We start from the raw sequence: 25,753 nt of genomic DNA, 5'->3' as shown, positions 1-25,753 counted from the left end.
AGAAACCCTGTCTTGAAAAAAACAAAAACAAACAAACAAAAAAAAAAGAAGAAGAAGAAGAAGAAGAAAGAAAGAAAGAAAGAAAGAAAGAAAGAAAGAAAGAAAGATGTGTAGTAATTCCTGTCATTTTATTGACTTTATTTTTTATGTTTATCTCTTTTGACTACCCGTTTGGTATTATTTGACCTCCTGGGTGAATTTGTTCTTCTCTTCAGATTGAAGTGTTCCTTCTCATATCCTCTGTAGAGATGGCTTAGTATTCATAAAGTCCTATAATCTGTTTTTATCATGGGACATTGTTATTTCTCCTTCAACTCTAACAGATACTTGCACTGCGTATGCAAATCTGGACTGACAGTTCTGGTTTTCCAGAACTTAGAGCACAGCTTTCCAGGCCCTTTTGGCTTTGATGGTCTCTGCCAGGCAACCCAGTGCTGGTCTTGTACATAACTTGACCTTTCTCCCTTGCAAATGTCAATACCTCTTTGTTATTCTGTTTTTAATGGTTTAGCTGTAATGCGTCATGGAGAATTTCCTTTCTGGCCTTGTCTGTTCCACATTCTAAAGGCCTCTTTCTAGATGAATGGTGTTTCTCTTTTCAGTTTTGGAAATTTTTCTTCTACGATATTCCTGAATATATTTCCTGTCTCTGCTAGGGTTTCCTTTCCTGTTTTATGAGCGTAATTCAGAGCTTGTGTCTTTTCATGGTGCCCCAAACCTTTCCATGTTCCATTCGTATACTTTTATCTCATCAACCTTTTCTGAACTGTTCCACTCCTCTGCTCAGTCTCTCTCCCCGCCCCTCTCTGTTTTCAACATGGTCATTTCTGATATTGAGGCTTTCCATTGAGATTCTTAATTGGCTTATTGAGTTTTTCATTTCTAGAATCATTTCAGTTTGAGTTTTTTTTTTTTTTCATTAAAACTGTTTTCATGTCTTAGATTGGACATCTTGTTTCATTCTTCACTTGGTTTTTGTCTTTGAGTGTTTGACCACAGTTATTGTTATTTTTAATTCTTTTCTGAGAATTCTTCCAAGTCATCTTCAATGGGGGCCATTACTCTGGGGATATCATATTGTTTTTATTTCTGTGCTGGGATTTGAACACCTGGAGTTACTTTATTAGTTGAGTCTTTCTTCCTTCTTTCTTTCCTTCCTTTCTTCCATTCTTTCTTCAAGTCACCTTCTTGTTTTACCAGGGATGATTACAGTGTTCAGGAGGCTAATTCATACAAGGGTTGGGAATGTTGATTTTTCTGGCTTTGTTTTTGTTGTTTGTTTGGAAGTAAAACTACAACTCTTTTCAGGTCTTCTGCTTGTCAACTATAATTTGATGCCCTCTGTGGCCTAGTCAAGGAACTTGGAAAAAGTCTCCCCTGAGACAGTGTGGACTGATTCTGGGTTTCAAGATAGGGTAGGACAATGAGAGGGTCCCATCTAGGTAGCTGGCAAGAGCTCTGGAGAACCCAGAAGGTGGAAATGTCTTGTGTCTTCCAGCTACATGTGCTTGCTGGAAAGTCACTAGTTGGGAATAGGCTCAGAACTAGTGAGTCCCAAAGGGAGAGAGAGGGATCTGAAGGAGGTATACAGCGGGGTGACCAGAAGGAATGAAGAGAAATATCATAATCTAAAAGCACTGCACTTCGTCTGTCTGTCTAGTGGTGTTTCACCAGAGCAGCCCTGAGAAATGAAAGCAATCTAGAAGCATGGTCCATCGAGTATGGATAGACTATCAAAAGTCTTAGAATCCCATGGAGAGTTCAAAAAACCTAATGTCTTGGCCCCTTGACAAACACCACTGGAGCTGTGGGAAATAATATAAGCCTGAGAGTGAAAGCAGGGGGCTATAGGTTCAAGCCTCAACAGAATCTTGAGTTGTTCTGTCTTAGTTTCTCCCTCTGTGGAATGGGAATAATATGCGTGCTCATGGAATTGTTATGGGGATTTACACAATGTGCTGATGTGAATGAATAGTAACAGTTCAGAGAACACAGAGGATATACTCAATAATGTTCACGTTGCTTATTTTTATGGCTATGAATAACCAATATCCATATAAATAACCAATATCCATCCTGACAAGATGGAAGCCAACGTGCAATCTCCACAACTGATCAGAGACCATGATGACATACCAGCTTCTGCTGAGTACCCTAAAGCAACATCAGTTGCTATTCATATTTTATTCATCCACACATTGAAATATTTAATCCATGTGGGAAATATCTCTAGCATTTTAAGTTTCCCTGGCGTTGTTTCATGAAAATGTTTTCAAAAGCAGTTTAGAACTGTACATTCATAAAGTTAGGAAATCATGTTCATAGAAGTGACACAGCCAGATTGCCCAATATCAGAGGTCGTTTTTCAGACATCTCTCCATATACTACAATTGGCAATTACTTAGTTAATCGACTTTTGCTAAAGTAAGCCCACCCTTAAGAAACTTGAGGTGTCTCAAGAAAGCCCTTGGATTTACTGCAGCTTTCTGTTTAACACTGTCCATGTGAACATCTAAAGTCCACAAAGAGAAAGACAAGAGTCCAGTGAGAGTGAATCCCAGGTTGCTGATTCAATGCTATATTTCCCCCACCTGACCCAGAGCCTTGGAACCCAGCAGGCAATCAGGAGCTAGTTCTTGGATGCATGAATGGATGGAATGCTTTCTCTGGATACTTTAACGGGAGTTAAATACATTTCTTTCTCCTGCCATACTGTAGCTTAGAGTCCAAGACACACAATGGTGAATTTACATCAAAATTCAAGATTTGAAGAGATTTCATATGAAACAGCTACAGAACTGTAACTATCCTAAGACCCAAAATACCCTTGGATTGAATATCTATGATTAAACTTTAAAGTGAATTGCCCACTGATTACAGGGGTGTGAGCACTTGTCAAGTTAAAGGGACCCCCACAGGATCTCTCTTTCTTAAATTATTATAGTGAGTTTGTTATGCTCTGAGGACTGCTCACATTACACAGCAGGTACACTCGCTTTTGTTAATAACAGGTGAGGCCAGCTGTCTTGCTCTAACCTGATTGAATCAGACTTTGCACTGCTTGCTTTTCTTTTTCTTTTTCAGCATTGCACTTGCTGAAAGTTTCAGGTCATGCTCAAAGACTGATCTATTGTTTTGTTTCCAGGAGGAGGGGAGAGGCATTAGGTACCTGGCACCCAGCAAAACCCAGAGTTATCTCGGAATTCTTCAAAGTCATGAAGGGTTAGATGGAGGGTGCCTTGCTGGTACAACCAGGTCACAAGCCTTAGAAGGCTTGATGGGCATGGCTGGCTCTGTCCCCAAGGCGTACTCTGCTCTCATCTGGGCTTTGCTGCCTAGAGCTGAGTTGCTTCTCGTGGCTCCCTGCAGAACTTCCACGCTCCAGGAATTTGGACGGAGTGGTAGAGACATCGCCAGCAGAGACGGCAATTGCCAGCTTCCTCCTGGGATGTCTTGTGATTCAGAGCACATTCTGCTCCACTCTTTTAAAAAGGGCAGCATGTTGGTGCTCAAGGCACAAGAACAGAATCAAACAAAGAAACTACCACTTGATTAAGAGTCGGTGAGTATACAATTCATCCCTGGTAGTCATGGCAGGACCTGGGTCACCAGGAGTCTGGACATCATAGTCTATTTGCTAAGGGTTGCTAGTGTTCTTGTCTTGGGAGCTGGTAGAAACTGCACTGGCTCTCAAAATAGAACTTGAAGCTTTCACTAATGACCTTAGACTAAAGCCTACTTTCTCTCTAGACATACACACCCATGCAAATTCCCACTCCATGGGATCCTAGGTCGTGTGCATTTGTTGTGTTCAGCCGTGAAGGGAAGAGCTAGGAAACATGGCTTTTTCTCTTAAATCTTTATTTAAAGTGAATACCACTGCCCCCGGGGCCTTGCTTATAAGCTTGTATAGGAAGTGCTTTGGACTGTGCATCCACCTCCCATCAGCCTAATCTGGTTCCACAGTTGAAGCACTTAGCAAAGATTGCTACTGTCTGTCTGTTGGCACAGCCAATGAAAGTGCTCTGCTCTGCTCTTCTCTGCTCTTGTTCTCTTCTGGCATTCCTTCCTTACTCGTGGTAGCCCCTCTTCCTGGGATGGCACAGTTCTGAGGAGGGGCTTTCTTTGTTTTGTTCCACACTCTGTGGAATAATCTACTATTCTATAATAATCTACTATACTATAGCATGGAATCTACTATTCTAGGCCCAGTTATCCCATGCATCACTCTTTGAATGTATATATATATATATATATATATATATATATATATATGTTCTTGATATTTCATGCAGTACTCTTAAAGGCCAGAATCTGTCATAGCTCTGTTATTCTCCCCAAACCAAGTGTGTCACTGAGTTCTCTAGAGCACATGACTATAGTTATGATATCCAGTATGGTTGTGAGAATATCAACCAAGAATATACAATCTATTTAGCATAGAAAATGAACTTTGAATATGGTTAATATTATAATGACTCATGAGAAACATGGCCCAGCTATAAGCAGGCTAAGTACTAAGAAACCATAGGATGCACTTTTAACATTTTTTCCCTAGCATAATGACTTGTTTTGCTATTACCAGGACTTTTCCAAGGCCACACATGCAGTAAGAGGAGCAAATCTTCCAGCACAGGGTTGAGATTTCAAAAGAATTGCAGCCCATCCAAGCAGCTGAGACAGGTAGGAGCATGGTGGGTAAGCAAGAAAGTGAAACTGAAGACCCCCATACTCGGGAGACCCTTCCTCAAGCCTCCGGAAATCGAGACCACCCAAAAATCACAAGAAACCATACCTGGATGCAATCAGCAGAGGTTTATTAGGGGAGGAGCCGGCGGTCAAAAACTACAAGCTCTTTAGCTCCAAGAGCAGGGTTTTTGGCCCCGAGTGGTGGGTTAAAGGGTCTTTTATAGCATGGGGGGGGAAGGCATTTTCGTGCGCTTACACATGAATGGTTGCATTTTTGCAAGCTTACACATGAGTGGTTGTTTTACAAATTTTGAACATAGCACTGGGAAGACCAAGGGAGGGGTAACCAAGAACAGTGGAACATTTCAGAGAATCTAGCCCAAATGATCTAGAGTCATGTGAGATCACTCTGCACACTCATTCTTCTCAAAAATGTGGTTTTCACCATGCTATTGTGCCCTATCCTGCCATTTCAGATTACTATCTTTACTTTTTCCAGCTATAGGGCTATGGCCCCACCTAGGTGGTAGCATCTTTATCTGTAGTCAGGAATGCCTTCCTGCCTTGGGTGAGGCTTGGGGAATGTAATCCAGCAAGTGTCCTTCACCTGGAATGTGAAGGCCTGAAATCTTATTTCAGTTCCAAGTTCTGTAAGGCGAAAAATCTACACATATTTCATAAAATGGCCTTTATAATTTTTCACTCTACAAAACGAGAGTGTCCTTTGGGCCATCCCTGACCACTGAAAACAGAGCCAGGTGCCCCAGTTTTCAGGTGATGAGACTTGTTCTCATCCCTGTCACCAGTATCCTCTTTCTGCCTCTCTTCCCTCTGAACTGCAGGTGTCCAGCCTCCATGCTGCCTCTCCTGAAGGTCACCCTCTTTCTACTCTCCTCCTGCTTCTCAGCAGGAGGAGGCAGCCCCCTCAGTGAAGGCCTGTGGCTGTTGAAGACTGAGTTTGCCCTCCACCTCTACCGAAGTGCAGCAGCAGAGAGAAATGGCACAAACTTCGTCATCTCACCTGCCAGTGTGGCCCTCTCCCTGGAGATCCTGCAGTTTGGAGCCAGAGGCAACACTGGCTGGCAGCTGGCAGGGGCCCTAGGGTATACTGTGCAAGGTAAGAAGCTTCTGTCTTCCACTTCCTCTCAGCCCTGTTCACTGCTCCACCCTGCTCAGGTGCTCTCGGTGGGGAGCTCAGATCCCTCAGATCCTAGTGTGCACAGGGACAGAGGTATGGCCTTTCATGAGCACTCAGACTTTTACCATGGCTGTTCTTGATTGTGGAGACTCCCTTCTAGCCTCATGGCAGTATGATAGTTTTGCATCACTGCCCCTTTTAAAATGCTTGCTGTGGCTGGAAGAGGTGGGGACACCTAAACATTCACCGATTGGCTCAACAACCCTTTTGAGGTTGGTGACTTCATTGGCACCCCTATTTGGGGAAGTGTTGCAGCCCGTACTGCCCGTTCCAGTCCGAGGGTCAGGGTCTAGCGAGAGAGAGAGTGGGGATAAAGGGGAAGAGACGCGAAGAATGGAGACAAGACAGAGATTCTGATCAAGTCTCGTTTCGTTTATTGAAGGGAATTCTGAGCTATTTATAGGCTTTTGCCACGTGCCTTGCAGGTGTTGATATGACGTAAGCCTTACAGGCGTCTATAGCGTGGACAGCACGTGCACCGCAATGCCTTGCAGGCTTGGATAGCACGTGCGCCTTATAAGCATGTATGGCGTAGATAGCACGTGAACTGCATACCTTGCAGGCGTGACTACCACGTGCACCTTGCAGCTGGGGCCAGTAAACAGCAACACAAAATATGTGGGATATCAGAGTGTGCTTCAGCTGTTGTAGGCTATTGAAAACCAAATCTTTCGTCAGGGTATATGGTTCCAGATGGCTGCAAAGTTGATCTAGCTGCTTTCTGCTAAAGTCGGCTCCCAACAGGGAAGTAGATGGGCAGAGGGTAGAGACAACTTGCTGGGAGTCACATAGTCAATAAGGGGCAGAGCCGGACTTAAATGCACACTCTTTAGATCCAGGACTATGCTTTTGACCAACCTCTTTTCATGATTCTGAGGTTTCTGCCAGATTATATCTATATATTGTTTCTCAAAACAGCTCTGCTAACAGAGAGCTCTCTAAAGAGAGCCTTTAGAACACAGCTCAGCCTGCATTAGCCTGCACTCATGATGCAGCTCAATACCTGAGCAGCTATAGGCTAAGGCAAACACGGCCTTCCTGTCTCAATCTCAGAATAAGATGTCAATATAAAACATATGGATTTCTTAGTTCCAAGCCAGTCAGTTGTGTAGCAGGAACCCCATCTCAAAACAAACAAGACAATGAGCATCACTAAAGCTGACAGGAGTCATCTTTGGATGAATTCAGATCTGTCAGAAGGCACAAGAAATAATTCCAACTCAGCCTGGCCACGGCTTCTTCTGGGGGTGGACCCTTGAGTTAGCAAATCAAGGTTAGCACTCAACACGTCTGGCACCAAGTGCCTCCTGAACTGCCCGTTCTCCTCAATGCATACCCTGACCACTGCTAAAGTAAATTTTACAATCCTGCTGGACAACTGATAGGTTTGTCCTCTCTAGGGACAACTGAAACCAAACCAAAGATAGTTTTTAGAACCCAGTCGTTTCAGCAGCATACACACCCACAGGCTCCCGTAGAGTCAGCACCCTAGGATTCACCAAGTGCTGTGGTGCTCTTGCAATATAGACCATGGCGGGTCAGGATCTTGTCTTATGTACCTGAGAAGTCTGAAGGCAGCAACTCTATCTGAGGAAGGCACACATGCAGACGAGGGGGTGGATGACACATGGTTCTGTGATTCCACTGAGCAGGTTGGAGGCTCCCCCGAAGTTAGTACATCCAAGCTGGTCAGGAAGAAGAGACATGATTAATACAGAAAAGGCAGGCACTTCAGCCTTCAACAGACTCTCACACAAGTCAGGATGAAGGGTCTCAGTGGGACATGCAAGGGAGGGTCAGTTCTGAGACCATCTCCCATCATGGTATCTAGTTAACTGGTTGATCATGTATGATGACAAGATCGGGGCTTCCACAGAGCCCATTAGATATTGTCTAGATGACAGGAATTCTATGCAGGACAATAATCCCCCTAAGTTTCTGAACCACACTCCTCTTTGAATGGCATTGCCACCATCAGTTAGTAATAACAGGAGCAGACCATTCTCAGACTCCTGTTTATCATGCTCTCTATTTCAGTCGCACTGTGCCTGCTTAAAATTATACAGCAGTGCCAGTTGCCTGCCGCAACCCAGACTTTCTTTTAAAAGGTAACACGGAGCTGGAAAGACGTCCATAGCATAGTGTTGCTGTCCACACTGCCCCACGCTTTGGGGCTACTATGTTGCTGTCCACACTGCCCCATGTTTTGGGGCTAAGTGCTCTGGTCAAGAGAGAGAGTGGGGATGGAGGTGCAAGAGACTCGAAGAATGGAGACAAAACAGAGTGTGTAGTCAAGTCTCATTTACTGTCTCCCATAGACTATAGCCTCCTCCTATTGACCTCCTATTGACCTCTCTTTGACTTCTCCTATTGACTCTATTAACCCTATTACAAGGAAATCCTGGGTATTTATAAGCACAAGCAGGAGAACACAGGTGAAGACATTTTACCACGTGCACCATGCAGCTGGGGTCACTAAACAGCAAAACAAGCTATGTGGGATAAACAAGATGTTTGTCAGAGTGTGCTTCAGCTGTTGTAGGCTTTTGAAAAGCAAGTCTCTATCAGGGTATATGGTTTGAGATGGCTGCAAAGTTGATAGCTGCTTTCTGCTTAAAGTTGGCTCCCAACACCATAGCAGTTAGGAGCTCATATTTCTCTTGCAGAGGACCCAAACTTGGTTTTCAGCACCAATGTCAGACAGCTCATGAACACTTGTAACTCCAGCTCTAGAAAATCCAGTAGCATTTTCTAGCCTCTGTGGACATTTCACTAATGTGCACAGACACACATATAACTTACATTTTAATATAGACTTTATTTTTAATTTAAATATAATTTCATCATTTTCTCTCTCCCCTTTCTTCCCTCAAATCCTTCCCATTCATACCCCGCCCAGCTCCATCTTGAAATCATGGCTTCTTTTTATTTGTTATTTGTTTATTGTTTTACACACACACACACACACTATATATATATATATACAAATATACCTAACTATATAAATGTATATATACCTAACTATATAAATGTAACCTGTTCAGTACATTTAATGTTATTTGTATAATTTCAGGGCTTGACCACTTGCTATTGGATAACCAATTAGGGAGAGGCTCTTCCCTGAGGAAGGCTATGTCTTCCTCTCTTAGCACTCCTTAGTTGCCTGTAGTTCTTTGTCTACAGTGCTCCCTGTAGCTTTCCCTTCTCTATTAGCATGTCTGCCTGAGTTGTGCTTGTTCTGATCTTGTTTAGGCTGCCATATTGCTGAGATCTGATGAGTAAAACTCCCCTGTCATTTGTAGAAGACACAATCTCACAATAGATTTTTTGGTCCTCAGGTTCTTAACAATCTTTCAGCCCCTCTCCCACTGTTTCCTAACCCTTATGTGCTGCAGATGTTATCAGTTGGATCTGAGAACCATAGACTCACGGTGCACAGCATTTTGACCAGTTGGGGTGTTCTGCAAATGGCCTCCAATATATCACAAAGAAACATGTCTTTGACAAGAGTTGAGAGCTGCTCATCTCTCTGGATATAAAGGATAGCTATCTGGAATGCATTTAGGAATTATGCTGGTTTAATAATGTGCTGGTTGTAGGCTCTCCCCTAAGACCCATGGTCTCACTATCCCCAGTAATTGACTAGGCTTCCCATACCAAGTATTATTTCCTCCTATTGAGTGGGTCTTAAGTTCAATTACAGAGCTATTGGTCACTGACGAGACACAAGTGCCACTAGGAGACTTTTGTGCCACACTGGCCATTTTCAGGACTACTTACTTGCTGCTCTCTTCCCTTGGAAACTCGAATAGCAACCGCTAGTACTCTAAGAGCTGGTCCTCAGGGAGGAGGCTTTCAAGTCAGATCTAGCTTGGGTTCTCTGGGTCTTGTGTCCATGGGGAACACATCATTTCTGGTTGCTTCAATTTATAAGCATTTTCATTATCCTTCTAGGTAAGTTAATGAAAACATTATAGCACATAGGCTTCCACAAAATGGAAGGTGGTCTCATCCCAGGAAAAGAATTCTGCTTTGTAAGGCATACTGAATTTTCTTTTATGACCATGTCATTTGAGTCCCACAGACTAGCTAACACAGAAGGTAAAATGACTCAGCAAAACTCATTGGCCCAGGGGCAAGCGACAAAGCCAGGGTTCAAGTTCCAGATTGTTGACTCCAAATCTTGTGCTTTCTCCAGACCTCCTAAGCCCCACTAGGGCCAGGAAGCAGATGTGTACATTCATAAGCACCTTGCTTTGCCTCTCTCATCAGAGGCAGCTTCGTCCTCCCAGCCTGACCACACCTGCCGGGAGCACCCCCACCACTCCTCTCAGAGCTATTGAAAATTAAAATAGTTGTGTTCAGAGGACAGGTCTCATAGTTTGAAGTTTTATGGACAGGAACCTTCCAGAGTCTAGAACTTTGCAGAGTTCAGAACCTTCCAGAGGCCAGACCCACCAGCCTGGGAGTCACCTATCAGACTAGCTACCAAGGTGACTTTCTTTTAGTCGCTGCAGGTTTATTTTCTTCTTCTTCCTTTCTTCTCTCAGCACCCTGTTCAAACCACCCAATTATAGGCCTTTACCCTCCACCTTTTTACTTTGGCAGCAGGACACTGAGTAGGAAGCAGCAGTGACAGCTTCCTCTTGGAGAGCCTTATCCCTGGCCTCAGGCCACTCAATAAGTTCTCAATAAGTTGGTCACAACCCCTTTGAGGGTCAAGTGACCCTTTCCCAGGGGTCACCATGAAAGGTATAGAAAACTTATGAAAAATATAGAAAGTTTTTCTGACCCCTCGACCTGAGCAAAAGAATGCAGGCTAGCCAGCCAGTTCACTAGTTCCACCAAGAAATCAGAACTAAATGTGAGATTTTAGGTCTTCACTGCCCTGGGATACATTCTACATTCCGGGAGGGGTACATTATTCCTAAATCAGAGGACACTTGCTGGATTAACATTCAGGAGAGGAAGGGAGAGTCTGATTAACATTCCTCAGACCTCAGGGAAGAGAACCCACCTTTGGGTGGGGAAGGCCCAAAGCCCAAAGCACGGATGGTTGGGCAAGGTAACATTCTTGCGAAAAATGAGTGTACAAGATGTTTCCACATGACTCTGGCTGAATTACAGGTTGGGGCTTTTTTGAGACTTTCCACTGTTTTTATGTTATGTTTCCTTAGTTATCCCTTCACACACACACACACACACACACCCGTTTGTGGGTTCCCCTATATAAGACCGCCCCTAACCAGGCTGTCTTGTCAATTCCTCTGCTCCTGCATGAGTTATGAGTTGACCATCAGCTGGTTGATCCCGAAATATACCTCTTGCTGATTGCATCTAGATCGGTGTCTTGTGAATTATTGGGTGGCCGTGACATCCCAAGACTTGAGTAAGGGACTCCTCTCTCGGGGATCTTTCAACCTAAAATGGTCAGAAAACACAGGTATTTATATTACAATTTATATTACAATTCCTAACAGTAGCAAAATTACAATTATGAAGTAGCGAGAAAAATAATTTTAGGGTCAGGGGTCACCACAGCATGAGGAACTATATTAAGAGATCAAGGTTGAAAACTAATGCTCTAGAATGCAGTAAATATAGCCTCCAATCCCCTCACCCCCATCCAAATCAATGTTCTCTACAGTTCCTATTCATCTAGAAAACAGAGCTCTCCCAAGCAAGGTCTTCTCAAACCCAGCCATTCCTCACCCTGTGGGCAACAGCTCTACCTCCAACATGGTGACTTTAAGAATATGAGTGGGATGTCCCTCATCCGCCTCCTCCCTATAGTAGAAGAACCATACCCCTTATTTCAAAGCGTCACTGAGAGCATTCATTGTAACCTAGACTGTGGAATGTCATGTGCAATGTTTGTAGACACCATGAAGCTTTAAGAATTTTTTCCAGCATTGCCCATTCTGGAACATACATAAGGGCTCTTCCCTGTGTGCAGATGGGCAAGGACAAATCAGGCTCAGAAATCCACTTCCAGCCCATTGCTCTGCTACTTCAATATTTCTGGCTCGAAGAATGATCATCTCAGGCTGTATTGTTGCTTTTCTCTTTGCTGTGATGAAACATCTGAGAAAAGCAGCTTAAGAGAATCTGGGGTTAGCACAGTAAAACCCTGGATATGAGACCTCAGATGAAACATGTTGACAAGGCAGCTCTCTGACACATGATATAGACTGATCTGGGAAGAGGAGCCTTAGTTGAGAAAATGCCTGCTTCAGATTGTCTCGTATGCAACTCTGTACGGCATTTCCTTCATTAATGACTGATGTAAGAGGACCCAGCCCACTTGTGGGTGCTGCCACGTGGACAGGTAGTCTCAGGATCTGTAAGAAAACAGGCTGAGCAAAACACAGGGACAAGCCAGTCCTTCTATGCTTTCTGCCTCAGTTCCTGCCTCTAGGCTCTTGCCTTGAGTTTCTGCCCTGACTTCTCTCAGTAGTAGACTATAAACTATAAAGCAAAACAAACCCTTTCCACCTGAGCTGCTTTTGGTTAGAATTCTAACTAGGGCAGCAGCTCCTCAGCCACTGCCCATCCTTGTTACAATACTGCATAGAACTCCTCTGGCTTCCTGTTAGAAATTCCACCTTGTCACACTGAACCTCTATAGCCCCAGGTCTAGACTCTCCTCCAGAACTCAGCAATGTCCCTGAATCAGGAAGTCGAAGCACAGCTTCGACATTTCCAAAGCGCTGGCAGACTCTCTCCCAGCTGGGTTTGTTTGTGATCTAGCATGTTTTTGATCCAACTTTTAAGGAGTCAGGTTAGGTGGATTTTGACTAAGGGACCTTGGGGCGAACATGCCTTCTGAGACAACCTGTAGGTGGGAGCTGTGCAAGCCCTTACAAACACTCCTTTCTCACAGACCCAAGAGTGAGAGAATTCCTGCACACTGTTTATACCACATTGCACAACTCCAGTCAAGGCATCGGGATGGAGCTGGCCTGCACCCTGTTCATGCAAACTGGAACATCTCTGTCTCCCTGCTTTGTGGAGCAGGTCTCCCGGTGGGCCAACAGCAGTCTGGAGCCAGCTGACTTCAGAGAGCCTTACAGCACTACCACGGAGGCCTCCAAAGTCACATCCAGACAGAGCACAGGTAAAGGAAAACCACCCTTCTCAGCAAGGCTAATGGCTCAAAGAAATAGCACCAGCCATCATTTGTCGGAAGCCATGGTGAGGTTCAGGGTGCCCTGAATTACAGCAAATGTTGAGATAGCAGACCTACCTTTGAATGTCATGCATGTTCTGTATCCCCTCTGTTCCTCCCTCTTTGTACCCTAGCACAAGTACAAATGTACATGCACATACACACATATACTTGAGCACACGGACACAGAAAAGCACTCCTCAGAGCCTACCACCTATGAAAATACTCTGTAGGATTTGTCCCATGTCACTGTCCCCATGTGACAGCAAAATGCAGCAGGGGCCAGGAAAAGCAGTTTCTGGAAAAGTTAGGTTAAAGAGAGACACACACAAAAGGAACAAGTTATACTCAATATGTTTCCCTTGGTTCTGTCAGAAGTTTGCTATGCGTAATGCAATCATCAGTGGCAGCGCCATGTGCTATGGTTGTTACAAAATGGGTGGAAATGGCTAACACCTGCTGGCCTTTAACTAATGTATTTATTTATTTAGTGCCACTTGGAATCTCTGATTCCATTTCACTCACCCATTGCTCCTAGAACCTGGGTGCTGTTTCCATTTTACAGATGGAGAAACTGAAACACCAGGATTGAGTTTCCTGCTTGCCCATGGGCCACAAAGCCAGGGTCACATTCTGATCCAGGTAGTTTGGCTGCTCTGTTCTTGGTAAGCACACAAAAGACTCAGATAAATAGAGAATGTTCAAGATCCAGAGTTGCTTAAATGCAGAATAGCTGTAATGTATGTGGATTGAAAGCTGTACTCCCTAAACATTTTCAAATACTCTACACTAGCTTTGGCAATTGACTTTTAAAGGACTAATCCTTGGGACCAGGGAAATGGTTCAGCTGTTAAAAGAAGATGGATCAGGTAGCACACAACTGCCTTTAGCCCCAGTTCTGGAGTATCCGATGCTTGCCTCTAGCATCCAAGGTTACCAGCTTTCACGTGCATGTACCCATACATAGCAAACACACAGACACAGAGTTAAAATATGTTTAATTAAGGAGTGATTCCCTATACCTTCCTTGAGCTGCCAAGGCAACCACTCAAAATCCAACACAGGCATCCTCAACTCCCAGCCTGGTCTTTAAGAAAAAGAAAGACTTGGTCTTTCTTAACCCAAGAGGCATTGAATATGGAACATATCTGCTCAGATTCAAGTGCAAGGATCTTTTTGGGGGGGGCGGGGGGGTGACTGGGTAGATAGTGGTGTGTGACCAACTTCCCCGAGCCTCAGTTCTCACATCTGGGAAATTGAAAAATGACAACCAAAAGTTGTGGAGATTTCTTCAAGCATTTAGGCAGAGCCTACTGCAGAGTATATTTATTAAACAATTGAAGGCCTGGGGCAGAAGCTGTCTCTGTAGGAATGATCTGCTTGCTTTTTCCTGTTATTACATGAAATTTTAACCACAGCCCTCCCCAAAATGTGTTCTGATCATAGTTATCTCCACAAAGGTGTGGAGAGGGACTCAGCTCAGCAATTAGCAAGTCCCAAGGTCAGGTGACAGTACACTCTTCTCCAGTCAAACAGCCTCATCCGTGCAAGCATCTGTCTGCGGAGATAATGCCTAATGATCTCTGGGAAATGACTCAACACAACCAGGGACATCCTGGGCACTAGAAGAAACAGGGAGGGAGGCCACCCTGAATGCATGCTAACAAGAAGGCTATAATTCAAATTATAAGGTGACTCACTGCCTCAGAGCAGGAGCTCAGTCACTGGGGACCCAGTCTGAATCCTGCATCATTACTTTCCATTTTCCTGACAATAAATTAAAAGCCAGTTAGCATGGCCACTGTGGAGCCCTTGGAAGCACAAGAAATTAAAGCTTTTGTAGTAAACTAAAAATAACAGGAAGCTGGAGAGAAGCTCTTCTGTCTACAGGTGAAGGCCCCGGTAGCCCGCTGTGGGGCCGAGCTGGTGCCCTGTCTACTCAGCTCTCCATCATGAGCACCATGGCCTTCCAGAGCACCTGGCAGAAGAGGTTCTTCTCCGTGGCCTCGCAGCCCCTGCCTTTCACCTGTGCTCATGGCCTTGTACTTCAAGTCCCAGTGATGCACCAAGTGGCAGAGGTCAGCTATGGTAAGTTCTCCTCTCCAAATTCATAAAGTTGGAGGAAATTCAGCAACATGGGCAAGAGAGGGGAGGTGGGCTCTGTTTTACAGGATTGGATGGAGACATGTTTCTATAGGGGTCCATTCTCTGGGCTGTGGGGAGGCTCGTGGTAGCAGGAGGCTTATAGAGGGGCCTTGAATGGTATGCCCATATGGATGCTGAGGACACGATTCCATGTTTAGTATTGGCCTCCACACTTATTAAGAAGATGTTCATGTGGAATCAAAAATATTTGCACCAAATCCCTCTCCTAGAAGACACCTTAATGACACAATACCTAGCCAGGACCAAATGCGGGCTAAAAGGCCTCCAAACTAAAAGGACCCCTGGTCCTGAAATGCCATTGCTCTGTATGGCCCTCTTGCCTATGGTTATTTGTCCCAGTCAGTAGGGGAGGTTCCAAGTACCAGCAGATGCCTGGTGGCCTCGTGTGTGCTATAGATGCCAAGTATGAGCTACAACATGCGTAGGTTCACCCTAAACTGGCCTCCACCGTTCTACATTCCCCCAGCAGTACCAACCCTTTCTCAGCTCAGTGTGTTCTGCTGCTATCTGTCACCTGTCCCATCATATCCTTCTATAACTGCACTCCATCCACCTGGTGACCTGGACTTGGCTTTGCCCATAGACTTCCAGCTGCCCATTCTGAAGCCAGTTTAGGTCATAGAAATGATTGGTCTTCAAGTCAAATCCAGACGCAATGTGTGTTTTTTTGGGTCTGTAGAATATTTCAAGAGTTGGGCATTTTTCATATGTATACTTAAAGGCTTATCTTGGAAGATAAGATGCAACACAAAGAGCCTGAACCCTAATAAGCTCAGACTGGATGGCTCCCTAAGACACTGCCCCAACAGGCCCAGTGGCTGGATGCTTGAGTAAGGCTTCATGGGAGATCTCAGAGAGCTTTAGGAACACTAAAGGGGCCATTTCACCCAACAGTTCCCAGTCTCAGACTGCTTCCTGAGGGTGAGGAGGATACCCTCTTTTACTGTTGCTGTCTTATAAGTCTGTCTACTTTAAGTTGTAGCATTGTTGGGTTTCCCTGGCTCCTAGGACAGACCTAATTCCTGACCCACTGAACCCATAGGCCAGTTCCAGGATGCTGCAGGCCATGAGGTAGATGTTCTGGAGCTGTTGTACCTGGGAAGGGTGGCCAGTTTACTCCTGGTGCTCCCCCAAGATAAGGGAACCCCTCTGGACCACATTGAACCACACCTCACAGCCAGAGTCATCCACCTCTGGACCACAAGGCTGAAGAGAACCAGGATGGATGTGTTTCTCCCCAGGTGAGTGGCTACATCTTCCTTACAGAACAATTACAATGGTAGCCAGTGGGGTTTGCACTTAGAGACAACTGGTCAGATTCAAGGCCCATCCTTCTACTGGGCTACCTTGTCAAATGAGCTTAGACCTGAGAGAGGCTTCCTGGAGTTTAAGTCTATTCTAAAATCACTGAAGAGTAAATCATGATGCATACAGAGTTGGGTCTTTCCAAGACAAACTAACTATTCAGACTATTCAGCCCTCACTGGGCTGACTCAGGCCCCTACTCCCTTGCTCCAGAGGCAATGGCATGGTGAGATGAAGACATTCAAGGAGAAACCCTTATGTGTACAACTGTCATTCCCACCAAACCAAAGAGACAAAGTGGTTTATGTAACTGAGAAAACTCATATGTAATTCTAGTCAGAAGCCAAATGAAAACACAAAAATTCAAAACTTCCAGACATGGGGTGGTACAGCTGTAAGTACAGATAATTAGGATAATAGCAAGTTCAAAGCCAGCCTGGGCTACAGAGTGATTCTGACTAGCCTGAGAAGTTTAGTTAAGACTCTGTCTCTATTAGCTACTAAATTCAAGACTTCGTGTATCTGTGTCATTCTAAGTGGAAAGAATTCCAGCTTAGTGCTGAAGATACATTTGTTCTAAGTGGAGACGTTCCTCTATTGAAGAAAATTCAGTAGATAGAAATATAAATTTTTTTAAAAAAAAATCTAGTGACACCACTAGATCTTGTTTTACAAAGCAAATAAATATGTTAGCAAAATTCGTCATTTTCAAAATGGTTCTGCCTAAGCTTTTTCCGATAATGAGCTTGTCGGCAATTTGGAATCAGCAGAGTCTTGTACATCAGCACTAAGAACACAGTGGTGATAACCAGGAGCACTACCTGTCCACTTGAGGGCTTGGTCACACTCCAAGGCCAGGGCTCCCAGGGAATAAGGGCAAAGGCCTTGGTAGTGCTCCCTCAGGCAGTTAAAAATAAGCCCATCTTCTAGAACATAAACCCAAGGAAACAGTGCCTAGGTCTAAAATGAGATCAGGCCAAAGGTGAACTCAAATCCACAAAAACACCCATCTCTCAAAGCCAAATGCTCACTTGGCCCCTACCAAAGCCTCCAGTCTAGTTATGCTTGCAGTTTGCATGGAGAGAAAATGCAGTGCAAGTGAAGAACTTGCTATCTCACATGAAGAGGAGTAGCTGGGCCTAGAGTAGCTGATGTAAGGAAGACTCCCAAGAAAATGCTCAGCTCCACAGAGAAAGGAGAAGTTCACACTGACGTTCTCCCAAACCCTCAGCAGTGACTCCAAAAAACACAGGACAGAGGAAGAAGAGGAGGAGGAGGAAGATGAGGAAGAGGAGGAGAAAGAGAGAAGATCTGAGGACCTCAGCAATGACTTTAAAAACCTTGTTCTGAGAAATACAATCACTGGAAAAGTATCAAGCCTCTAATTCAAGTCTGTGGTGATTTAAATCTGGTTGGCCCAGGGAGTGGCACTATCAGAAGATATGGCCTTGTTGAAGGAATTGTGTCACTGTGGGGGTGGACTTTGAGACCCTCTTCCTAGCTGCCTGGGAGACAGTCTGCTCCTGGCTTCCTTTGGATGAAGATGTAGAACCCTCAGCTCCTCCAGTGCCATGCCTACCTGGACACTGCTGTGTTTCCTGCCATGATGATAATGGACTGAACCTCTGAAGTATAAGCCAACCCCAATGAAATGTTGTCCTTTATAAGAGCTGCCTTGGTCATGATGTCTCTTCACAGCAATAGAAACCCTAAGACAAAGACTAATGGAAGTGGTTTTTCTTTTAGAAAAATAAAGCCATTTATTTCATAAGCAAAATCAACCTTACACACAGACACACATAAGCACACGCACTCTAGACCAGACCAAAGAGAAACAAACAAAAAGCAAGCTATAAACTCTTTAGGCAGTGGTTCTCAATCTGTGGGTCATAATTGATTAGGGAACCACATATCAGAATATTTACATTATGATTCATAACAGTAGCAAAATTACAGTTATGAAGTAGCAACAAAAATAATTTTATGGTTGGAGGTCACTACAACATGAAGAAAATGGAGAACTGTGTTAACAGATCACAGCATCAGGAAGGTTGAGAACCACTGCTTTAAGGAATAAACTGAAAAGTTAATGCTGCTTTAGGTTTGGATTTAGACATAGAGCTTGAACCACAGTAGATGTGATCAGGAGTTTTTTCACTTGCTTGTTTGCTTTTTAGACAGAGTCTCACTATGTAGCCCTGGCTAGCCTGTAACTTGCTATGTAGACTAGGCTGGCCTCAAACTCACAGAGATCCTCCTGCCTCTGCTTTTTATGGCAGGATTAAAAGTATGGGCTACTATATCTCACTACAGAGCCAGCTTTTGAGTAAGAACTTATCTCTAACTCCCTCAAATTATTCATTTTCCATGCTCTGTGCTTGTCATATAGATCTCAGTGAGTGGGAGCCCAAAGATCTACACCCTGTGGAGACCAGGGTGATGTTACATGTCACTTGGCAACAAGCAGTATTCTGCGGTGAACTATGAAGCCATCTGCCAGAGTAGTTATATAAAATTAAATGTACAAGGATAGTTAGCTTTCATTAAGAACACTGAACATTGAACCTGTTAAATAATCAAGAATGAGTATTTATAGGACATTCGTATCCACAGTCTTACAAGCATAGCCATACTCCACAGAGAAGACTAACACTGTCAAGTAATATACTTAATGAACAAAATGCTTGCTTCTGGGTATAGACAGGAGAAAGCTGAGAACGTTTACAAAATTAAATATGATATTGTACTAGCTTGCTTTGTATTGGTTTGAAAAACAATGCGTGAAGTTAGAAAGCAGCATGTTTAGAAATATAGAACAGCCCAAGCTAGCTAAGGCTGCATAGTGAGACCTTGTCCAAAGAAAAAAACAAACCAACAACAAACAACAAAACCCTGGCTGTGTCTACCATGGTCCAAGGTATAAATCCAGATATAAATCAGTTTGCTATTCAGTTTATTCTCTCATATGTTAGAATATAACCCTTACACACACACACACACACACACACACACACACACACACACACACACACACACACATTATATAATATACACATTTTATTTAGCTCACAGTTCTGAAAGGCTCTCTGTATCAGGACACAGATGATGGCATCACAGTGGCAGAAGCAGTCACAGGGCAAGAAGGGATGTGACAGAGATTTAGGATCTGCCTTTCTCTTTTGCATAGAGACGCACTCTCATAAGAACCAACAGCAGAACTATGTCTATACCCCCTAAGGGCTGTCCAGAGTGGTTGCCTTCTATTAGGCCCAACTTCCCAAAGGTCCCACCAACTCCATACCACTTACCCAGGGAGCTGAGCTTCCAGCACAAGAACCTTTGCAGAAACATTCAAGTAATGTTCCAACTACGTAGCTCACACATCCAAAGTGAGTCTTGCTCTTCCTTGAAGAAGCTGCTGGTTATTATAAAGTTTCCCAAGGATATTTCCTCACTTTCTTTTTAAAATATGGGATATAGTTTTTCCCCCATTCTCTTCGGTTCTCCTCTTTGAGTGTTTTGGGTGCAGTCATCCAAGCTGAGTGCCCATCACTATGCCTTGGAAAACTGAGGAAATCGAGGGTTTTCTGCTCACAGGCCAGTGGAAGGATGCCAAATCTGTCAAGATCAAGAAGACAAGGATAAAGTGAAGTTCAAGGTCAGCTCTAGCAGATACCTATATACCCTGGTCATCACAGACAAGGAGAGGGCAGAGAAGCTGAAGAGGTCCTACCCTGTGGTTTGGCAGTGAAGGAGCTGAAATGAACCAGACCTCTGTATTTGACTATTAAAAATCCTGAAATATATATGCATATATATATGTGTATGTATATATATATACATATATATGTATATATATATACATACACATATATATATGGTATAGTCCATATAAAAGTTACTTTTAAGGTAAACATTACACTGGGGGAGGTAGTACATGTCTTTAATATCAATCAACATTTGGAAGGCAGAGGCAGACAGATCTCTGTGAGATAATTGATAGATAGATGATTGATAGATAGATAGATAGATAGATAGATAGCACATATTTACAAAATTTTGCAGCCATAAATAAGAATTTTGATTTTCTGAGAAAGTGTTTCACATAGCCAAGATGACCTTGAACTCTCTTATCCTGCTTTTGGATCCTGAATGCTGGGCTCATAGGTGTGCACCAGGGCCTTCGATTTATATAGTGCTAGGAATCAAACTCATGGCTGCATGCACACCAGAAAAGCATGCTGTCAATTGAGCTATACCCCCAACTCCAAATTCTAAAAGATGTTTACACTAGCCAGCCATGGTGGTGTATGCTTTAACCCCAGCACTCAGGAGGCAGGGGCAGGTGGATCTCTTTGAGTTTGAGGTCAGCCTGGTCTATAAATGGAATCCAGGACGTCCAGGGCTTGTTACACTGAGAAACTGTTTCAAGAAATCAAACACCAAAAAAAAAAACCCAAAACAAAATCAAAAAACCACACATTCATTGGTCATCACTACTCAGTGCTAGGCAACCACCATTTTACTCTCTATGGATTATCTCTTAGGGATTTTTCATGCAAATCAACAAACACAATATTAGCCTTTTTGTTTGGGCTTTCTTTCCCCACTGAGCACAAAGTTTTAATATATCATTTCTTTTTAATGGCTGAATAATATTCTACTGTGTGGATATACTTTATATAAAATATAAAGTATTTTATATAGAATATAAAATTCTGTGTGGATATACTTTAAATAAAATATATTTTATTTAAGCATGCTTTTAAAATGTTTTAAAATGATATAGAATAACACCCCCCTCCTTCCAGCAACCCTCTCTCAAGCCTCTCCTGCGCTCCTCCTCAAATAGTTACTATTGTTACATATAGCAGCCATTAACTGCTTGTAATTCATTTTTTGTTTTGTTTTTCCAGAAAGGGTTTCTCTGTGTAGTCCTGGCTGTCCTGGAACTCATTCTGTACACCAGGCTGGCCTTGAACTGCCTCTGCTTCCTGAGTTGGGATTAAAGGCACCTACCACCAGCACCCCCCACCCCAGCATGCCTGTAGTTCTTTATCTAGGGGTGTGACCCAGTGAAAACTTCCCCCTTCCATGTTAAGAGGTCCATTGATATCATCATTGTTCCTGTCTTGTTTATGTAGCCAATCTAGAAAAGACTGTCACGTCATTGCCTACTTAAACTTTCTCTCAAAGATCTATGCCTACTTTTCACCAGTTTTGTAGGTTTCACTCTTTGGGTTTTTGATTCACTGTGAATTAATTACTGTAATTTTGACAACTTGAGTGCCAGGGGACCCTAACCTCCCTTACTGTAGGAAACCTACATGTAACTTACTCTCACAAAACTACTAATAGCCTTCTCTTGACTGCTGTGATCCCAATAGCAAGTAGTTATACAATATGTATTTTGTGTATGATATATATTATGTATGGCTAAAAATAATTGAGGTCCACAGGAGGCCATGTCACTTTCACAGAGATGATCAGCATGGCATCTGCACTGCAGATGTTTAACAGAAGTAGCTGTAAAGTGACCACACCGGTTAACACACTAGTATATGCAGTTATGACTCAACACAGCAGCTTTGTGTCTGCTCACATTTTCAAGAGTGAAAGGTGCTGCATGTGGCAGTTTCTAAGTGTATGCTAAGGTTAACTTGTTCTAACAGGTTTGTACATATCTTCTAGTAGTAAATGACAAATTAGACCGTAAGTTTTATGTGTCTACCTTTAGTGTTATTTTTCTTAGCTGCATAGGCTAGAAAAACTTCATAGGCTGTTTCTGTGAGGTTTTCAAATAGTTGCAAACTTTCAAAAAAGGCAAAGAAAAATCTGTGTTAAGTGGACTTATGCAGATGAAGCCATGTTATCTGAGAGTCTGTATTTGGTGTAAGCAGGGCCAAGTCTTCATGTGTTTGTATGTGGGGACCAGCCCAGCATCCTATAACATTTACTCAAAGGATCATTTTTCCTCCATCATATTTTCTTGACATCACATCACTCTCAAAATTACTTGCCAAACGTATGGGTTTATTTCTAACTCTATTTGATTCTATAAGCATAGATTCTAGTATTCTTGTGGTGTCGTATCCTTCTGGCTCTTAGAACTTTAGTCAGTCTAGAAATCAGGAAGTGAGTCCAACTTCATTCTCTTCTTCCTAAAGAGTGTCTTACTTATGAACTATAAGACCAGCTTACCGGTTTTGCTCCAAAACAAGCAGGTTGGCATTAGACACCGGCATGTCTTGCATGTGTACATCAGCCAGGGAGTGCTCTGAGCTTTGGGTGTCTTCCATTCAGCTCACTGTTTCTTTGACAGTGTTTTGTGCTTCTAAGTGTTTCATGTTATACTTAAAGCTTATTTCTGGTGAATTAGAAATGAAATTATTTTCTGAATTTCACATTCACAAAGTGTTAGAAATGTCATTGCTTTTTATATGATAGAATATCTCAAATGAGCTCTAATAGGGTTTTTTAGTGTTCATCAATATTTTCTACACATAAGACCAAGTCATCTGTCAATACAGATAGTCACTTCTTTCCTTTTTTAAAACCATATTTTATTTCACAACTTTTTCATGGTGCTGGGGATTAAATTCAGGAGTCCTTGTATGGTAGGCAAGTGCTGTACCACTGAGCTATATCCCTAGCCATCACTTCCTTTCTAATATGGATGCTTTTGTCTGTCTTTGTCTTTCCTACCCTCCTTCACAAGGCCAAATAGAAGTGATGAGAGTGGCCATCCTTGTCTTGTTCTTGATCTTAGATGGAAAATTTGAAGAAAATAGTCAAGGTGTGGGGTTGTAGGCTTTCTTCATCATATTGAAAGAGTTACTCGTGTCCCAAGTTGGCTGAGTATTTGATGCCATTTGGGCTTTTTGTTTGTTTTGTTGGTTTTTGTTGTTTTCAGGAGTGAGGTTCAAGCAAGCTAGAGAAGTGCTCTATCATTGAACATACCTCTAAGTCCTGTTGTTTTCTTAATCATGAAAAGATGCTAGATTTTGTCAATGCCTTCTCTACATCTGTTGAAATGACCACATGATCTTAATCCCTTACTTTGTTAGCAAATGTGTCATCTTATTACCATATCTTGAACACATCTTGCATTCTTTTGATAAGTTCTTCTTGGTCATGGCAGGATTTATATGATGCTGGATTCAGTTTGAACCTAACTCATTTTGAGTCAATCCCTACTATGTAGTTGAGAATTCATATGGACATAGCGATGCCCTTGATAGTCTCTGTAAAGGGCAGGCAGCTTTCTGGCTGTTTCCTTGAGTTACTGTGCTGTCTCATTCCTTCTAGTTCTGCTTTCATAGCCATGCAGGGACATGAATCACACCTCACCCGTTGCTTTTACTGCACTAAAACAGGATATTATTTAGGCTTATCACCCATCACATCATCAGCTTCAAACAAATTTTAACTTTCTTAATATTACTGAGAAACCACAGGCAAAACACAATGCTAAGTGCACAGGCTACGCCAAGCACTGTGCTGAACACCACAAGAATTTTCCTTTAATTATCCCAACCTTATTTAAATCTTACTGCTGTCATGCTTATTTCTCAAAGACAGACAATAAGGAAATGGGGTAAAGTAGCTTGCCACTGCGCTCCTGGTGAGAGAAATCAGATTAAAAAGCCAGGTCCATAGCACTAATAATTACATTTAGCATTTATGTTTTTTTTGAAAAGGATGTTTTCTGTACTTAAGACAATTTCATAAGTGAGCCAAATATTTTGAAAAATGTCAACATACCTTTTTTCTAAAGTTATGTATGGTTTATACAAAAGACAATTAAATTCTATTTCTTTCTTTTTTTAATTTTCAAAGACAAATAGCAGTAGCATCCTCTTTGAAGATTTGCTTCTTGGATGACAAGTGTAAAGTGCTTTGTCCTGGGGACGTGTTGGTGTGCTGATTCTTTCTGCTTTCAGTTGTTTACTGGGCAAACGAAGGCTGAGTTTCTTCTCTGCTGCATATCAAAGGCACATACTGCACACAGCAAACATGAAAATGTGTTACACAGTAGAGAAAGCTACACAAGGTGCTATACAAGGTACTATAGATAGTTATATCACATCCACTATGTGTGATATTCTACCCAAATGGGAGGAGCCAAGTGAGAGTGATGCTGTCTGGGCTGGCTCCACATTCCCAGAGCCCAGACTTGAACTGAGGTGCACCACAGACTCATTAGGTCATCTTGGGCAAGTTTCTTACTTTATGCTTTGAATTTTCCATCTACTGCATAAGAGATAATAGCAGCTTTTATATAAAAATGAAGTAATTTCTATGACACTCTCATCATAGTGTCTAACAGTGTCAGCACTATTCATTTATTTTAATTAATTTATATTTATTAATATTAATAAAAATGAGCTGAGGTGGTTTCTAGGCCATTTATGGTGTCAAAAAAACTATCAACAGGAAGCAAAGTTTTCTGTGCACCTTGAGTACAACTACAGAAATTGGGCTTTAAGAACCAGGAGTCACAGGGCTGGGTGAAGCTCAAGTAATGAAATATCTCTCTAGCATGTGCGAGGTCTTGGATCCTATCTCTAGCACCATTTTGAAAAAGTCAGAAAACAGCTGAGTAGGAAGGTAACAGCTGAGGAATGGAGTTACTTAAAGGCAATCAGGGAAACAGGGCTGACCCAAATGAGTAGTATGAACAAAGCTGGGGAAAGCGGCGGGGAGGGGGAGGGGAGGGGTGTCAGGTTCATCCTAGGTATGATTCAAAGGAAGGAACAATGAAAAGGACAATGGGGAGGGGACTCACGTGTGCACTGGCCTTCGGTTAGAACCTTATACTTCATGTGGTATGTTTGAGAATAGTGTGAATTTTAAATAGCAACTGATCATTTGCTGCTGTTTTGCAGGTTTAGGATCCAAAATCAGTTTGACTTAAAAAGCATTTTAAGATCGTGGGGTATCACTGATCTTTTTGACCCACTCAAAGCTAACTTGGAAGGAATTTCAGGTAATAATTATTCAATTCTTCCCATCTTTGCGGAGTATTATGTTTGGGAGTTTTGAAACACACTGATTAAGGGATCTTTATTGTTTTATAGAGTTTTTGACAGAAAACACTGCATAAAAGAACAAAGGGGTTAACTTTGTGTAAGGATGTGGAGCTTCTGATAAGTCACATTTTGATTAGAACTGATGGGTGAGGGGTGCTCCCTGAGGATATTAAGCATGGTTTTTGGAATGACTTC

The 25,753-nt window shown here is 42.8% G+C and overlaps 2 protein-coding genes across 6 annotated transcripts in view; one reads left to right on the top strand and one right to left on the bottom strand.

Annotated features, from left to right (window-relative positions):
* The window catches only part of Ints6 (integrator complex subunit 6), a 121,520-nt gene that overhangs the window by 15,993 nt on the left and 79,774 nt on the right, over positions 1–25,753 (bottom strand). Inside the window, exons 19-21 of the transcript XR_013109324.1 lie at positions 19,835–20,144; positions 11,209–11,308; positions 7,447–7,572 (exon numbers count right to left, since the gene is read on the bottom strand). The gene's annotated coding sequence lies outside the window, so the exon portion shown is untranslated. The remainder of the gene's footprint in view (positions 1–7,446; positions 7,573–11,208; positions 11,309–19,834; positions 20,145–25,753) is intronic.
* Serpine3 (serpin family E member 3) overlaps positions 3,166–25,753 on the top strand; it is a 31,000-nt gene continuing 8,412 nt past the window's right edge. For 2 of the 5 annotated variants that reach the window (XM_076930880.1, XM_076930878.1), the window contains exons 1-8: positions 3,171–3,562; positions 4,586–4,683; positions 5,532–5,806; positions 11,229–11,330; positions 12,771–13,004; positions 14,946–15,143; positions 16,264–16,462; positions 25,415–25,515. In XM_076930880.1, coding sequence (XP_076786995.1) covers positions 5,545–5,806; positions 11,229–11,330; positions 12,771–13,004; positions 14,946–15,143; positions 16,264–16,462; positions 25,415–25,515 — 1,096 coding nt within the window. In that variant the 5' untranslated portion in view covers positions 3,171–3,562; positions 4,586–4,683; positions 5,532–5,544. Of the gene's footprint in view, positions 3,563–4,585; positions 4,684–5,531; positions 5,807–11,228; positions 11,331–12,770; positions 13,005–14,945; positions 15,144–16,263; positions 16,463–17,757; positions 17,961–25,414; positions 25,516–25,753 lie in introns of those variants that run through there. The other 3 variants (XM_076930879.1, XM_076930877.1, XM_034497781.2) reach the window with 3 other exon arrangements.

This window comes from Arvicanthis niloticus, chromosome 3, assembly GCF_011762505.2.
Source record: "Arvicanthis niloticus isolate mArvNil1 chromosome 3, mArvNil1.pat.X, whole genome shotgun sequence".
In the NCBI taxonomy this organism is placed as follows: Eukaryota; Metazoa; Chordata; class Mammalia; order Rodentia; family Muridae; genus Arvicanthis; species Arvicanthis niloticus.
The sequence above is the reverse complement of the archived record's forward strand: the minus strand, read 5'-3'. Positions and strand labels throughout refer to the sequence as shown.